The sequence below is a fragment of the Gossypium hirsutum genome, chromosome D03, assembly GCF_007990345.1.
Source record: "Gossypium hirsutum isolate 1008001.06 chromosome D03, Gossypium_hirsutum_v2.1, whole genome shotgun sequence".
NCBI lineage: Eukaryota > Viridiplantae > Streptophyta > Magnoliopsida > Malvales > Malvaceae > Gossypium > Gossypium hirsutum.
Genome location: NC_053439.1, coordinates 53185294 through 53201650, shown reverse-complemented (window position 1 = coordinate 53201650; position 16357 = coordinate 53185294). Strand labels below are relative to the sequence as shown.

Below are 16357 nucleotides of genomic sequence, written 5' to 3'. Positions count from 1 at the left end.
GTTATTGTTAACTATTACTAGGTTAAATCCTTAGAGAAAATGGTGATTTCAGTTTATGTTTCTAATCTTCCTTCTTGTTTTCATTGGAAGGGACCATGGAAAATCTATGAGTTCCATGGCAAAGTGTTGGACGCGTTTATTCCTAACAAGAGGCATCGAAAAGGTCTACATTTTGGTTTAGTAAGATTTGCAAGCATTGTGGATGATAAGAGGGCAACTAGTAAACTTAATGGGTTCTGTATATATGGAAGTAAAGTAAATGTGAACTTAGCTCGCTTTAAGGGAAAAGTGGTGTACTGGAAGAAAGTTGAAAACGGTAAGCTAGGAGGTGATGATCGTAGAGATGAATTAGGAGGAGAAAACGAGAAAAAACATTCTTGGGGGAACACCAATAGGTGAAGTGATCAGATAGTCAATGAGGATTCTAGAGAAGCTAGGGATGTAACGTATCAATCAGAGGGAAACGAATCAATACAGATATAGTTATTTTTTAATAATTTTATTATACAAATATTTAGAAAATAGAAATCATAGTCAAACTGAAATTAGAATTCCTTTTCCAACAAGGAAAAGGATTGAGTCACCACCGACTCTAATAAGATTATATAAACCCAACAAGTCTTTTCACTGTAAATTCAAATCATTAGTGATTTCAATTCATTTATTTGTTTGGATTACAAGAAATCATGCCATACTATCAAAGAAGATATCATAATCGTCTAGAAAGGTACTACAGTCTGAAATTTACTCGTCCCAAACTGAATGATAACGGTAATTCATGGGAACCATTACTGCATGGGAGAAAATTTTCTGCATAAAAGTGGGTGCAATGCCATGGAAAAGATTTGTTGAATCAAAGAATAATTTGTTCAAAACAGATAAAGTATTCGAATGGGATGATTCAGCTGGTTTAAAAGCTTTCCAGGAAGCCAAACATAGATTCTGGGAATATTATCATCATTTTCCTTGCACAAATAAGTTACCAAGTAATGCAGCAGATATGTATATCAATGATATTGATTGGAACTCAAAAATCGACCCAAAACTTCTTTTGGAAATAAAGTCGATTTCCGATGATGAAGAGGAAGAAGAAGAAGAAGTTAAAAGGATTGATTCATTTTCGATTCCATTAGAGCAAATTAAAGCCACTGGATGGGAGTACGATGAGCCTACATCACGCTTACCTACCATAGTTGGATCATAGAACAAACAAATACATCGAAATTGTCTAAACACTCTCTTTTTTTCATTATTATGGTTTGAATAAGATTATGTATGGTAATCATTTAATTCAATATATATTAATTTTTACAATTTTAAATTTCGACAGTCATGACTAATTATAATGTTTAATTCAATTAATATATATTGATTCTTAATATTGAATATCTAATCTAATATTTATTTGACACGTTTTAAATGACATTAAAATGCCGATTTATTACCATTTTACCTATATTCATTATTAAAAATATAACAAAATTTAATATTTATTTAATCACGTCAAGTTTCATCATTATTCATATATGTGAATTGTGTTTCATATTTGATTGTATTAAAATTTTAAAACCAAATATTTTTGTTAATTATCATCAGAAAGTAAACATAAAGATAATAGTTTAAGATTTAAGTTTGCAAGTTAAAATGCGATTATTTTTTAAATACTTAACAATAAGAAAACAACAACTTAAAAATCACAGTTAAAGTCAAAATGGAATTCCTTTTCCAAGAAGGAAAAGGGAATTGAATTACCGCCTAGTTCAATTTCAAGTCATTGAAAGTCTTTCTTGAATCAAAAGAAAGCATGTTATATCATCAAAATAGATATTATGTTCATCAACAAAGTTATTACTTGTCGAAATTTACTCATCTTAAACTAAAACATGACAGTAATTCATGGAGATAATTCCTTGCATGGTAAAAATAATTCTGCATGAAAGTGGGTGCAATGTCATGAATAATATTTGTTGATGCGAAGAACAATTAGTATAAAATTAATAAAGTATTCGAGTGAGATAATTCGATTGATTTAAAAGATTTCCAAGATTTCAAACAGGAAAATTATTATGATTTTCCTTGCAAGAACTAGTTGAGAAGTACATAGATCATGGAAAACATTATGCTTATCGTGGTTCCTCTATTAGGAAAAAAAATCTATTCCATTCAATAAAAGTACATAAAAACCCTTCATGAATGTTGAAAAATATTAAACAGCTCTTTGCCAGTTGCCTTTAGAATTAAATTCGAAAATTAACTCACATCAGTTTGGATTTGACATAAATCTTCGAGAGGGTAGAGTGAGGTAAGAATATATTCTCTTGAAAATTAACTATTTAAACCAAAACACCCAATTGATATTTGTTCAATATTCTAAGAGAACTCTTATGAACAAGCCATGTAATAAGACGAATTAGTATTCCACTATAAAAGAGATATGATCCCTATTCGAATAATTAAACTCAAGAGCGAGTAGTACCGTATTCTAGTGGAATTAAAGAGGTGGTTGAAATGTAACGTAAGAAATGTTTATAACATATTACGACTTTTCATAGTCTACTGCTCTTACATGCTTTTTCACATCCCATATCAATCTTAGCCTTATCCCATCGTCTTCACTACTTTAAATGCCGTGAAATCGATTAGCCCATGAATTTATTATGTTGAGTGAAACAGTTCGAGCGAAAACGAGAAATTTTTAATTTAATTTTTTAAAAATTATAAATATGTAAACTATTAAAATAATAAAATTTTATTTTTACTGTTATAAAAATATATAATTTTATTTCGGCCTCCCTTCAAAAAATTTTCTAGCTCCACCCCATTAAACTATTACAGAATTGATTTTCATCATGGCTAACAACTCACAACAATTTGGATTTGACATAAATCTTCTAACGGGTAGAATGAGGTAAGAATACATTCTCTTGAAAATTATGTTGAAAGCTGGACTGCAATGCAATATGGAGCCAAAAGCTTGCTACTGTCGAGACCAGCAGCTATCGAGCTCAGCTCGTTTTGCTTGGTGCGCACGAATGGTTTTTGAACCGAATGAAGCAACCAACTTTGCTGCTTTGTTTTGATGTAATTTGGTTCAGTTCAACTTTAGTTTGTTTGTAATGCTAGTTAAACTTAAGTTAGTGACAAGATCTTTTGATGTAATGGCTGATTGGTCAGCTATGTTTGATTATTTTTTGGCTAGTGATTAGGTTTGTATTAGTTGGGGCAGTTAAATACATTAGGTAACTGTCAATGTACAATGTAACTCTTTTATATATTTCAAGTTGAATGAAAAATTATGTATGTTCAGTCACAACATTGCTGAGTATTTTGATTTTTGACCAAATTTTTGCTTTGCTTTGCCTCGATTCTTCTTGCTTCAGTCTTGCAAACACTGAGTTGCAACTTTGTTTTGATGTTTGCTGCTGTCATTGTTCCAACAAATGGTATCATGAGCCCGAGTCTTTGAGGGGCCTTTGTATGCAATCTGTTGTGTTCGAATCAAAACCAACAGCAAGTTCAAAATTTGGTAAGATTGAAGCATTTAAAATCAGTTTAGCAGAATGAGTTTCACTCCACCACCTCCACCAGTGTTCACTGGAGAAAACTATCACATTTGGATAGTTAAAATGAAGACTTATCTCCAGGCACATGATCTTTGGAGTGTGATCGAGAATGATGCTGAACCACCTCCATTGAGAGCCAATCCCACCATTGCACAGATGAGGCAACATACTGAGGAGTGAGCCAAGAAGCATAAGGCTATGGCCTGCTTGCAAAATGGAGTCTCTGATGTGATATTTACTCGCATCATGGCCTGTGACTCACCTAAGCAGGCTTGGGAGAAGCTGAAGGAGGAGTTCATGGGGACTGATAAGACAAGGCAACAGCAAGTAATCAACCTCAGGAGAGACTTTGAAAATTTGAGGATGAAGGAGTCTGAGACCATCAAGCAGTACTCAGACAGGATAATGGCCATTGTCAACAGCATTAGGCTCCTGGGAGTGGACTTCACAGAGAGCAGAGTTGTTGAAAAGGTTATTACAACTCTCCCTGAGAAATTTGAGTCTAAAATCTCTTCACTTGAGGACTCGAGGGACTTATCAGCCATTTCATTGTCTGAGCTGATAAATTCCCTATATGCACTTGAGCAAAGGAGGGCAAATAGGCAGGAGGAGAATCCTGAAGCTGCTTTCCAGGCTAAAGCCAGTGAAGGCTCGAGTGTGAGTGCAAAAGGCAAGAAGCCTTGGCACAATAGAAGGGTCAAGTCAGGAAGAGATGAAGCAAAAAGGGTGTTCCCACCATGTGTTCATTGCAAGAAGACAACACATTCAGAAAAGTATTGTTGGTTTAGGCCAGATATTCAGTGTAGAAAATGCAAACAGTTTGGCCATGTGGAGAAGGTGTGCAAGGGCAAACCAAGGGAGGCTACTCTGCAACAAGCTAGACCTGCTGAGGACATTCAAGCTCAGGAGGAGCAAGTGTTCACAGCAACTTGTTTTGTTGGCACAACCAAGGCCAGCAATGATTGGCTACTAGACAGTGGCTGCTCACACCATATGGCAGCAGATGAGAAGCTGTTCAAAAGCCTAGACAGAAGCTTCCACTCGAAGATTAGAATTGGAGATGGTAGGCTGATTGAGGCTAAAGGCAAGGGCAGTGTGTTGATTAGCACTGGTTCAGGTAACAAGCTGATCTCAGATGTGTTTTTTGTACCTGACTTAGACCAGAATTTGCTTAGTGTAGGCCAATTAGTTGAAAAGGGCTATACATTGGTTTTTAAGGATGGTTGATGTATTGTTCAAGACATGAATGGTCTGGAGTTAGTCACAGTCTCTATGACTGATAGGTGCTTCATGCTGGATGTTAGCCAAATAGAAAGAAAGGCATACACCAGCCTTGTTGAAAGTACTGACTTGTGGCATAGGAGACTAGGCCATGCAAATTTTAGATCCATCGATCTGTTACATAGGTTGAATCTGGTTGATGACATTTCAAAAATTGAAGCTAGTGGGAATGTTTGTGAGGTTTGTCAGCTTGGTAAGCAGGCTAGACTGCCTTTTCCTACTGACAGTGCTTGGAGAGCTCAAGACAAGCTTGAATTGGTGCACTCTGATGTTTGTGGCCCTATGAGAACACCTTCAATCAGTGAGAACAGGTACTTTGCCTTGTTTATAGATGATTTAACAAGGTTGTGCTGGGTCTACTTCTTGAAGCAAAAGTCAGAAGTGTTTGAAGCCTTCTGCAAATTCAAGGCTTATGCTGAAAATCAGTCAGGCTGCAAAATTAGAGCCTTGAGGACTGATAATGGATCTGAATATGTGTCTGAGAGATTTCAGAAGCTTTGTGACAGTGCTGGGATTCACCATCAGCTCACAACAGTCTATACTCCTCAACAGAATGGAGTCTGTGAGAGAAAGAATAGGACTCTACTGAACATGGCCAGGTGCCTCTTGTTTCAAGGCAAGCTTCCAAGTCAGTTTTGGGCTGAGGCAGTCAACACCTCAGTGTATCTGCTCAACAGACTGCCAACTAGAGCAGTCAAGGATAAGACTCCTTTTGAGGCTTGGCATGGAGTCAAACCTGTGGTAACACACTTAAAAGTGTTTGGCTGTGTATGTTATGCACTTATTCCAGTAGAGAAAAGGACCAAGCTTGAGAGCAGAGCAACTCCAGGAATCTTTGTTGGCTACAGCAGCAACAAGAAGGGCTATAGAGTGTATGATCCTACAGCAAAGAAGGTTTTAATCAGCAGGGATGTTAAGTTTGATGAGGAAAAGGTGTGGAATTGGAATGGTGTTGTGGCTGACTTGCCTGAATTGGACCAGTTAGACTTGGTTGCTGAACCTGCAGAAGAATGACCAAGTAATGATGTTGTCGATGATATACCAGTGAGGGGCACCAGAACTTTGGTTGATGTTTATCAGAGGTGCAATGTTGCTGTGATTGAGCCCTCAGACTTTGAAGAGGCTGCTAAAAACAGAAGCTGGATGAAAGCTATGGAAGCTGAGTTGGAAATGATCAACAAAAATCAGACTTGGGAGTTGGTGAGCAGACCAGAACACAAGAGGGTCATAGGAGTTAAATGGGTGTATCGGGCCAAGTACAATGCTGATGGCTCATTGAACAAGCACAAGGCCAGGCTTGTGGTGAAGGGCTACAGTCAGCAGTATGGTGTTGACTACCTAGAAACTTTTGCTCCAGTGGCAAGACTGGATACAATTAAGCTGCTGTTTGCTTTAGCAGCTCAGAAGCAGTGGAGAGTTCACCAATTGGATGTCAAATCAGCATTCCTGAATGGTTTTCTCAAGGAGGAGATCTTCATCGAGCAACCTGAAGGTTTTGAAGTTGTTGGACATGAAGACAAAGTGTATAAGTTGAGAAAGGCCCTCTATGGCCTGAAACAGGCACCAAGGGCCTGGTATGACAGAGTTGATGCCTACCTGACCAAACTTGGATTTGTAAAGAGCCTTAGTGAGCCTACTCTATATGTTAAAAGGTCAGAACATGAAACCTTGCTGATAGTCTCCTTGTATGTGGATGATTTGCTTGTGACAGGGAGCAAAATCGAGCTCATTGATCAGTTCAAGGTCCAAATGCAGCAAGTGTTTGAGATGACAGATTTGGGGATCATGACTTACTTCCTTGGCATGGAAGTGCACCAATCTGATCGAGGTATCTTCATCAGCCAACACTCATTTGCTTTGAAGATTCTAGACAAATTTTGCATGCATAACTGTAAAGCAGACAGCACACCTATGGCTCAAGGAGAAAAGCTGACTAGCAGTGGTGATCAGCAGAGGGTTGATGAGAGGCACTATCGAAGCCTAGTTGGTTGTCTGTTGTATCTAACAGCAACCAGGCCAGATATCATGTTTGGTGTCAGCCTGTTATCGAGATTTATGCATTGTTGCAATGAGGCACATTTGAAGGCAGCAAAGAGGATCCTTAGATACATCAAGGGCACTGCTAGTTTTGGTGTAATGTTTGAAAGTCAGAACCAACTGAAACTAGAAGGCTACTCTGACAGCGACTGGGCAGGATCTCTCGATGACATGAAGAGTACCTCTGGATACTTCTTCACACTTGGATCGGGCATGTTTTGCTGGAGTTCTAAGAAGCAACAAACTGTTGCTCAGTCCACAGCTGAAGCAGAGTACATTGCTGCAGCAGGAGCAGTTAATCAGGCCATTTGGCTAAGAAAGCTGCTTTATGACCTTAATGAAACTCAAGATGAAGCAACTGAAATCTGGGTGGACAATCAGTCTGCAATTGCAATAGCCAAGAACCCTGTGTTCCATGGCAAGACTAAGCATTTTAAGATCAAATTGCATTTTGTTAGAGAGGCTGAACAAGCAAAGGAAGTCAGCCTTGTGCATTGCAGCTCAGGAGCACAATTGGCTGAAATAATGACCAAGCCCTTAGGGGCTGCTCGATTTGAATCTTTGAGAAGTGCAATTGGAATGTGTTGCATACAGTCCAAGAAGAAGTGTTGAAAGCTGGACTGCAATGCAACATGGAGCCAAAAGCTTGCTACTGTCGAGACCAGCAGCTATCGAGCTCAGCTCGTTTTGCTTGGTGCGCACGAATGGTTTTTGAACCGAATGAAGCAACCAACTTTGCTGCTTTGTTTTGATGTAATTTGGTTCAGTTCAACTTTAGTTTGTTTGTAATGCTAGTTAAACTTAAGTTAGTGACAAGATCTTTTGATGTAATGGCTGATTGGTCAGCTATGTTTGATTATTTTTTGGCTAGTGATTAGGTTTGTATTAGTTGGGGCAGTTAAATACATTAGGTAACTGTCAATGTACAATGTAACTCTTTTATATATTTCAAGTTGAATGAAAAATTATGTATGTTCAGTCACAACATTGCTGAGTATTTTGATTTTTGACCAAATTTTTGCTTTGCTTTGCCTCGATTCTTCTTGCTTCAGTCTTGCAAACACTGAGTTGCAACTTTGTTTTGATGTTTGCTGCTGTCATTGTTCCAACAAATTATATATTTAAACCAGAACATCCACTTGATATTTGTTCGATAGTTTAAGATAACTATTATGAACAAGCATGTGTAGTTATAGGAATTAGTGTTCCACAAATAGTAATCAATTCATCTCCCAAAAATGCTTGTTCTCGTTTTCTCCTCCTAATTCATCTCTACGATCATCACCTCCTAGCTTACCATTTTCAACTTTCTTTTAGTACACCACTCTTCCCTGAAAGCGAGCTAAGTTCACATTCACTTTACTTCCATATATACAAAATCAATTAAGTCTAGTACTAGTCGCCCTCTTAGCATCCATAATTCTTGCAAATCTTACAAAACCAAAAGATAGACCTTTTCAATACCTATTGTTAGGAATAAACACGTCCAACACTTTGCCATGGTACTTAGAGATTTTCCAGAGTCCCTTCCAATGAAAACAAGCGTGAATATTAGAAACATAAATAGAAATCACCATTTTCTCTAACGATTTAGCCTAATAATAGTTAAAAATAACTCCACGACATCTGGTTAAAAGCACAAGTTAAATTACCAAGAACAAGGTGCTTCATTGGAGAACTTGAGCAAAAATCAATATCGATAGCATACATAAAAGAATTAGAGATTAAATATAAGATGAAATCAGCCAAGCCAAGGCGGCAATGACTAAACCAAAATATTCATTTGCTCCATTCAATTTCCTACAATAATCAGCATTTGACTAAACTTTGCAACCTATACAAGTTTTTTTGGGATTGTGATGAAATAAGAACAAAAGTCCCGAAAAGATACGTAAAACATTTACTCATCCATGGCAACTGACTGAAAAAATTTGGGTTGCCATCTAGCTCATAATCATATACAAGGTCAATCCCAAATTCTAGTACAGATAAATTTGAAAGAACCCGCAGACTAATACGATCACCAGCTTCTAGTTCATCACCCCTAAAGTTCCAACAAGTCGTCCAGTATAAGGTATTCTTGGTTTCAGGAATTCCCATGAAATGTTTGGAGTAGGTCCACTGTGTACCTTTAGTCTCGTTCACAATTTCAAGGCATGGTAAAAATCCATACGTTTTATCATTCTTGGCAGAAAAAATGATAATCGAATTTAAGAAGCAACTTATCTTTCGACTAGAGTTTGGGGGGACTGATATAGAAACCTCAGTCTTGCCAGCTTGATGGCCAAAATAGTGGCCATTGTAATCAAATGGCAATGGATCAAATGTTGTAATTATGCCGTAATCGTATAATACATGTAGCATTGGGTTATAGAATAAGATTTTAAAGAATAGTATATAAATATTTTTTAAAAGTTGAAACTTGTAAAGGGAACCTGTGGGGAAGCAACCACTTTTGATTCTTCTATATAACTGCAAAGTTGCACTTTAACATTTCCATAAGATTCCAAACTGAGTAAGTCTTTAGTTAGGTCCATCATCATATTTCTTGTGGCAACTTCATCTCCTAAAATATGTACAATAATGTGTTATTTATCAATTCTAGTGATCATCAACATGATATACCTATTAGAATATTAAAATAGTAGTCTTAACTTGAATAGGTTACTGATTAAAACTTTTGTCATATACTTATTTGATACAAATTCAAACCGTGTGACCCTCAATATTATATGAAAAAAAAATCAAAATACTAATATTATTATCACTAAAATGTATTATAAGACTTGTAAACAAATAATAGGATGAATCATTTATCAAACAATTAAATTATTTTAATTAGATCCCAATTGCAACATTTATCATTTCTTAATCCTTTGTTATTGACATCTAAAATGAAACATTAAAAAAAATAATAGGATGTATTCACTAATATATAATCTTGTCATTGAAAACACATTAAATATTCATATAATTTATTATTTCCTTTGTCAAAAAAAATTTATTATTTCAATAAGGATATATCTTTAGTTTAGATAAGTGTTAATAGTGCATGGGGTAATATTCCATCAACATAATCACTTCAAGTCATAGTCATACCTGTAGATAAGTGTGAAAAGCCATATTTATTTCTAACGTTGTGTTGTGATTCATAAGTAACGCCAAATTTTCTTATGCTGAGATGAATAGGCACTACCATGCAACTCACAAGGTCACCACCTTCAAACTCACAATCCGTTACTGGCCAATGGATCAACCACAACATTGTGTTATCGTTAGTCTCAGGGATTCCCATGAAACTTGAGCGATATCTCTGCATGATCCTTTTGGTCTCATTGAAAATGTGGACACTTGGTAGAAACTCCAATATTTGATCACTAGCTAAAGAGAAAACAATGCATAAGCTGAACCGATGGATCTTTTCATCTGGATGAGATGGTGTTGGCAAAGAAAAAGAGATTCGGTGCTCGTTAGTGCGATGCTTAAACACAATCGGAACTTCACTTCCTATAACAAATGTGCTTGTTATACCACATTCCTGCAAGACCTGATCCAAAAAAAACAAGTTAGATGATTAAGTAGTATAAGAGAAAAAATAGATTTAAAATTTAAGTTGGAGAACTACTGGACCTGTGGGGTAGCTAGCATTATGCTGTCTGTTAGGTAGCTATAAAGTTGCAGTCGATTTCTTTTAATGGAATCTACGTTGAATAATCTTCTAATCTCTTCTGCTTCAAAGTTTTCAATTGGTTCCAACTTGAATAGATCTTCAACCTCAGTCAATTTTTCACATCCAAAAATAACACATCGTGTGGAAGAAAAGAAGCATGGAAGAATTGCCCAATATCCTTTAAATGGAGATACTGTCAAGAACTCAAAAACATTGGGCAAGACTGGAAGCTTTGGAATCTTTTGGAGTTCAGTGCAAGAAGTCAGTAGAAGTTCATCAAGTTTTGTAAGTTTTTTTATGCTTTCGGGAAGGTAACGAATTGGGTTTCTACTTAAATTTAAGGATTTCAATGAAGCTAAGTTATAAAGATCATTGGGCATAACATCATCAGATAATTTGCAACTTTCAAGGTTTAACTTTACCAAAGAGCACGGTAGAGATGCCCAAGAGAAACCCAATTCTTTACTTCTTTTCGGTAAGAGCCAATGCAATCCCAATCTTGTTTGACATATGGAAGTTTCATCTAAATTAAGCACCTTCAATGATTTCATATTATGCAACTCCCTGGGGACATCATCAAGTCTTGAACAACCAGATAAAATAAGCTCTGCAAGTGATATTAATGAACCAATTGTCCTTGGAAGTTTCCTAAGACTTGTGCAATCTTTAAGGTTCAAGAAAGTAAGCATCTTTAGCTCACCAATGGATTGATCAACTTCCACCAAATTTATGCAATCTTTGAGCATCAACTTCTCAAGGCTAGGGAGTCCTGAAAAGCTTGGGGTTTTAAGAAGGCTATGTGAATGGTTGAGATTAAGGATCTTTAAATTTGGGAGGCACTGCAAAAAAGGAAAACCCTTCATTTATATATCATTGTTTCTCACACACACAAAAAGAAGGAATATTAGTATATATCATACCTCTGTATCCTTCCAAACTTGTTTAAGTTTACTGTTGCGCATGTCGAGAACAACTAGTTCATTGATATCAAAATCCACCGGAAAAGATTGCATACAAAACCCATGCCAACGTAACCATCTTAATCTTTTGGGAAAGTCTTTGAAGTCTCCTTTAAGTCTTACATAATCCAGTTGAAGCAGTTTAAGTCTCTTCATCTTTGCAAATGCTTGAGTTTCCATATCAACATCATTTGCCATGAGAAACTGACTTTTGGAATGCTTTGGAAAATGTAGAGTTGTATTTGTCCTTTTAGCCTTGTCTTCCAGCAATCCTTTTAGGTCAATTGTGAGGCACTTAACTGTTCTGGAACCCTGCATCAGAAAATTTTTTTGTAAACAATAAAAAGAAATTTGATAAAAAAAAAAAGTAGTTTACATGCACACAAGAAAAAAGTTGAGTCAAATGATGTTTCTTACAATTTTTTCTCTTATTACATCAAACGCGTTCTTATGCCACAATCTGCTTCGTCTCCCAATATCAGAAGATTCTTGACGAATAATTTCTCGTCCCATATCTCTAATCATTTGGTGCATCATTAGCTTGTTTTTTTCATTAATGATTAAGAGAGACCTGCCTACTAGATTTTCAATTCCAATTGTTGTATAGTAATCACAACCATCTAGAATTGTAGTCGTGTAATCTCTATCCTTGCCAATGAATAAGCAAACTATGTCGAGGAATAAATTTTTGTCATGATCGTCTTCCAAAGAATCATAGCTTATTCTTAGAATCTCTTGAATTTTGCTGTCAGGGATTTCTTCCAATTTCTCCAATGCACTTTTCCAAGAACTCACACTTTTGCTAGATAATGAAGAGCCCAAAACTTGAAGAGCTAACGGAAGCCCACCACAGTGTTTCACTAAACTTCTTGCATATGCCATTGAACTTTCAGGCACAGAATTATGACCAAAAGCATACCAATTAAAAAGTTGCATCGATTCATTTGAAGTTAATTCTTTTACTTCAAATAGCTTGCTTAAGCCTCCACAACTAGTTGATGCTTCCAAATCAAACATTTGGCTTATAAAATGTGCATTCAATAGGCATCGGTTTCTACTAGTTATGATGATTTTACTTCCCGGATGAAAAGGAATTTGAGTTCCCATTAATTTTCTTATTTTTTCCAATTCATCAACATCATCAAGAACAAGAAGAACTCTTCTACAACATACAATTTCTTTGATCTTGTTAATTCCATTATCAATATTGTATATTTTATGTGATTTTCCTTTAAGGATATCTGAAATAAGTTGTCTTTGCAAACGAACTAAACCATTGCAATCTTGACTTGTTTCTCTAACATCAGCAAGGAAACTATAACTTTCAAACCTCGGGATGTTTTGATTGTAAACAACTTTGGCAATGGTTGTCTTCCCAATGCCTCCAATGCCACAAATCGTTGCAATGCCAACTTTATTTGCTTCATCATGTTCTAACCATTGATTAATTTGTGTCATGAGAGGATCTATTCCAACTAAATAAGGAGGGACATACAAAGAAATAAGATGAAGTTTATTTTGAACTTCTTTAACAATATCTTGAATGAATTGTGATTCATGCCTGCAAATTTAAAAAATACAACTCAATGGTAAAATCTTGGAAATTAAGTAAAAGTTACTAATGTATTTTCTCTTTTCTTGCATATATTTTGATTGTTTTTATGAGATTATATGTTCAAGTAAAAATAAGAAACTAATGCAACATTTCAACATATATGGTAGAATTATTACATTTAAAATCAAAACAAATCAAATAAAGCAACATAAAAATTAATGTTATTTACATAAATTTATATTTTTTATTCAACTTTCTCTTTGCGAAAGTTTAATAAATTCATGTTATTTATATGAATTTATATATTTATTTTTTATTCATTGTAATATTTTGAATATGTGTAGACCTATTACACGAATATCTTGGATATTAGAATTGTTACAAGAGACCAAACTAAATGTAAATAAAATAAGAATCACTGTGCCGTGGAAGAACCACTACATTAGAGGTAAATTTGCCCTGACCAGTGTAATCGTGTAGTGGACTTTACCCCCCAACACAATACTCCAATATTCGTACACCCGAATAAAGAAGGTGGAACACGATTGACATTACTATTCCCAACAAAAAAGTTCAGTTCCCAAGAAAGATTAAAGGAGTCACAAACAGTCCCGCTTAAAACCTAATCTCTTAGACAGAATTTCTCTCTCATGTAATTTTGCAGAACACTAGAATTTAGAGAACATAGAGAAGTTGTTTTTCTCTTATTGTGTTAGGTGGGAGAATGGCCTCCTATTTATACTATTTTTTTGATGGGCAAAATGATAAAATAACAATTTTAGTTTCCAAAAATAGCAATGGGTTTTCCTAACTGAAAATATTCTAAAAATATTTTCTGCAACAGTTAGAGGATTTTTCACAATTCAAAATATTTTTTTGCATTACCAACAATGACATCTTTGAAAACCACAGATAGTGTCATTAAATTCAAGAGGCTATTTCTTTTTGTTTTCAACTCGTCAAATCCAAGTTGTTCATGTGATAGGTGCAAATTAACGTATTTAAAATTTGATCTATGTGTTTTAAAAACATCCCACATCGGATTCGAGCTAACATTTAATGCTTAAACTGATGACTTGTTTGATAGAAAGACCTTATTCATACAATACTAATATTTTAATGACTCAATTAAAACATGTTAATATTTGAGAAATAATTTAAAATCTGAGTTATAATTAACCCTTTAAAATAGATTGAAGTAACCATTTTAATTTCCAAACGCTACCTAACAATATTTTCTATTCTATCAAGTCTTAATGAAATGGATTGAAGTAATCATATGGAACTTGATTATGTGTATAACGTACCTGTCTTGTAGAACCATGCCTCCTATATCCGCAACTTCTTTTAAAGCATTCCTCCATCTTTGTACCATGATGGTTTCGGACTCCAAGTTTTGTTCATGTTGGGTAAATGCTTCTGCATAACTTCCCGTCTGGTTCTTGACTTGACTCGGATCCATATCATAGAAAACTGGCAACACAATGTGTTTAGAGGATTTCTTGTGCTCCAATATCATTACAAGTTCGTTAAGACACCATGTGGATGCAGCATAATTCTTTGAGAAAACAACGATAGAAATTTTGGAGTGGTGTAGTATTGCTTTTTCAATTTCATCTTTTATGTTATTCCCTCTCTCGATTTCCTCATCATCTCTAAATGTTTGAATTCCTAAGTGCACCAAAGCTGTATAAAGATGATCCGTGAAACTTTTGCGCGTATCTTCACCTCTAAAACTCAAGAATACATGATAACTACATCGCGAGATTTCTGACACTGCCATTGAAGAAGAAAATGAAGTCGTCCTGTATTTTTGTGTAATAACAAGGTTCCGGCATATATATATATATACATATACGGATGGAAAAGCAGATATTAGTAGCAGTCAAGTGGCAGTTCCCAATCTATGGTGGGTCAATCCTTCCACCGAAGAAATTCATGTCGACCATGTTCCTTTTTTCCAAATCTACCAACTTGGGAGACTTATTTTATATTATTAATTTTGCTTGACAAATACAATGTATTCAACACGTAATATAAACAACACGTAAGCAGCATCTTCAACCTAATATCAGTAAAAGTATTATAAGTCAGACTGTACTTTGTGTTTTCTAAAAAATAGTATATTAATCTTTATAAGTCAGATTAAAAAGTAAATTAGTTCTTTTGTTAAAAAAATTAATCCATGTAATTAATATGAGGTAAATTATCTGGTTATTTCGCCAACCATATTAGTTTTTAACCAAAAAAAATGATGAATCATTTTAATAGAAATAATCAATTTACTCTTTTATCTAATGTACATAGACTAATTTACGTTTTTTTAAATTAAAAGGATTAAAAACAATTTGACTCTCAATATTAGAGCCTCCATAATACTTTTATCAGCTAATACCTTAGTGAATAACTCTCAATAATTAAATTACGACCACAACAGATCAAATAGAGATGTCACATTAAACATCTCAATTCAGTATAATAAAAATACAATTTTAATACCTATGCATGAATGAAGTATTATTAACCAATTGTTTTTCAAAAAAAAATTAGTGATTAAATTGATCAGATCGTCGATTTTTTATCTTATTTAAAGTAAATAATTTTTTAAAATTAAAAAAAATACACTAAAGTAAATTTGAAAATGAGAATTGAGAGGGACGCAAGAGAAGGAGAATAATTCCAAAGTATTTGGTGTGAAAATTAATGGTCCTAGAAAACGGTCCATTTGGTGCTCATTATTTTTATTAAAAATATTATTTGAATAGAGGGTTTTTTTTTTTTTTCTTTTAATGTTGCGACCAAAAATTGGTGGTAAACACAAGTGGTAATAAGGAAGTTAAAGGTCAAAGTTGTACAATACAAAAAAACTATTATCAAATTCAGACATTAAATAATGATTTATCAACCTCAAATTAATTTGCAATTAAAGAGGGGCCTCAACATAATAAATTCATGGGCTAACCAATTTCGGGGCAATAAAAGTAGTGAAGACGATGGGATAAGACTAGGTCATTCTCCACGTCAAATCCTAACAAAATTTTAAGTTCGATTGATATGCTTGAGTTTGGTTTGACTTAAAAAAAGTTTAAATTTTTATTTAAGTTCGACTCAGATAAAAATATTACATCGGCTCTTTTAATTTTTTAAATTTTATTTTTTATATAAAAAATTTTTAAAAATAATACACCAAATACACTAAAAATATTAAAATAAATGTTTCTTAATAAATTGAAAATAAATTAAAAAAATATTTATACTTAAATAGCATTAAGATAAATGCAACTTAACAGGT

The 16357-nt window shown here is 34.6% G+C and overlaps 2 protein-coding genes across 2 annotated transcripts; one reads left to right on the top strand and one right to left on the bottom strand.

Annotated features, from left to right (window-relative positions):
- The first annotated feature begins 778 nt into the window (after positions 1-778).
- Positions 779-1204, top strand: LOC107932314 (uncharacterized). Its single transcript, XM_016864286.1, has one exon. The coding sequence runs from the start codon at positions 779-781 to the stop codon at positions 1202-1204; it is 426 nt and encodes a 141-aa protein (XP_016719775.1).
- A 7408-nt stretch (positions 1205-8612) lies between these two features.
- Positions 8613-14894, bottom strand: LOC107932311 (disease resistance protein RPV1). The gene is made up of 7 exons (XM_041090566.1): positions 14373-14894; positions 11928-13071; positions 11472-11822; positions 10512-11390; positions 9981-10428; positions 9317-9447; positions 8613-9236 (listed from the first exon to the last, which is right to left on the bottom strand). The coding sequence occupies exons 1-7, from the start codon at positions 14846-14848 to the stop codon at positions 8691-8693; spliced, it is 3975 nt and encodes a 1324-aa protein (XP_040946500.1). The 5' UTR covers positions 14849-14894; the 3' UTR covers positions 8613-8690.
- Positions 14895-16357: the final 1463 nt, after the last annotated feature.

What these genes read in the sequence shown, in the direction of transcription:
- LOC107932314 (XM_016864286.1), top strand. Translation starts at nt 779, where the DNA reads ATGGGAACCATTACTGCATGGGAGAAAATTTTCTGCATAAAAGTGGGT.
- LOC107932311 (XM_041090566.1), bottom strand. Translation starts at nt 14,848, where the DNA reads ATGGCAGTGTCAGAAATCTCGCGATGTAGTTATCATGTATTCTTGAGT. An exon ending in GGCATGGTTCTACAAGACAG is followed by an intron (nt 13,072 to 14,372) that starts GTACGTTATACA and finishes TTAAATTTGCAG; the next exon opens with GCATGAATCACAATTCATTC. An exon ending in ATGTAATAAGAGAAAAAATT is followed by an intron (nt 11,823 to 11,927) that starts GTAAGAAACATC and finishes TTTCTGATGCAG; the next exon opens with GGTTCCAGAACAGTTAAGTG.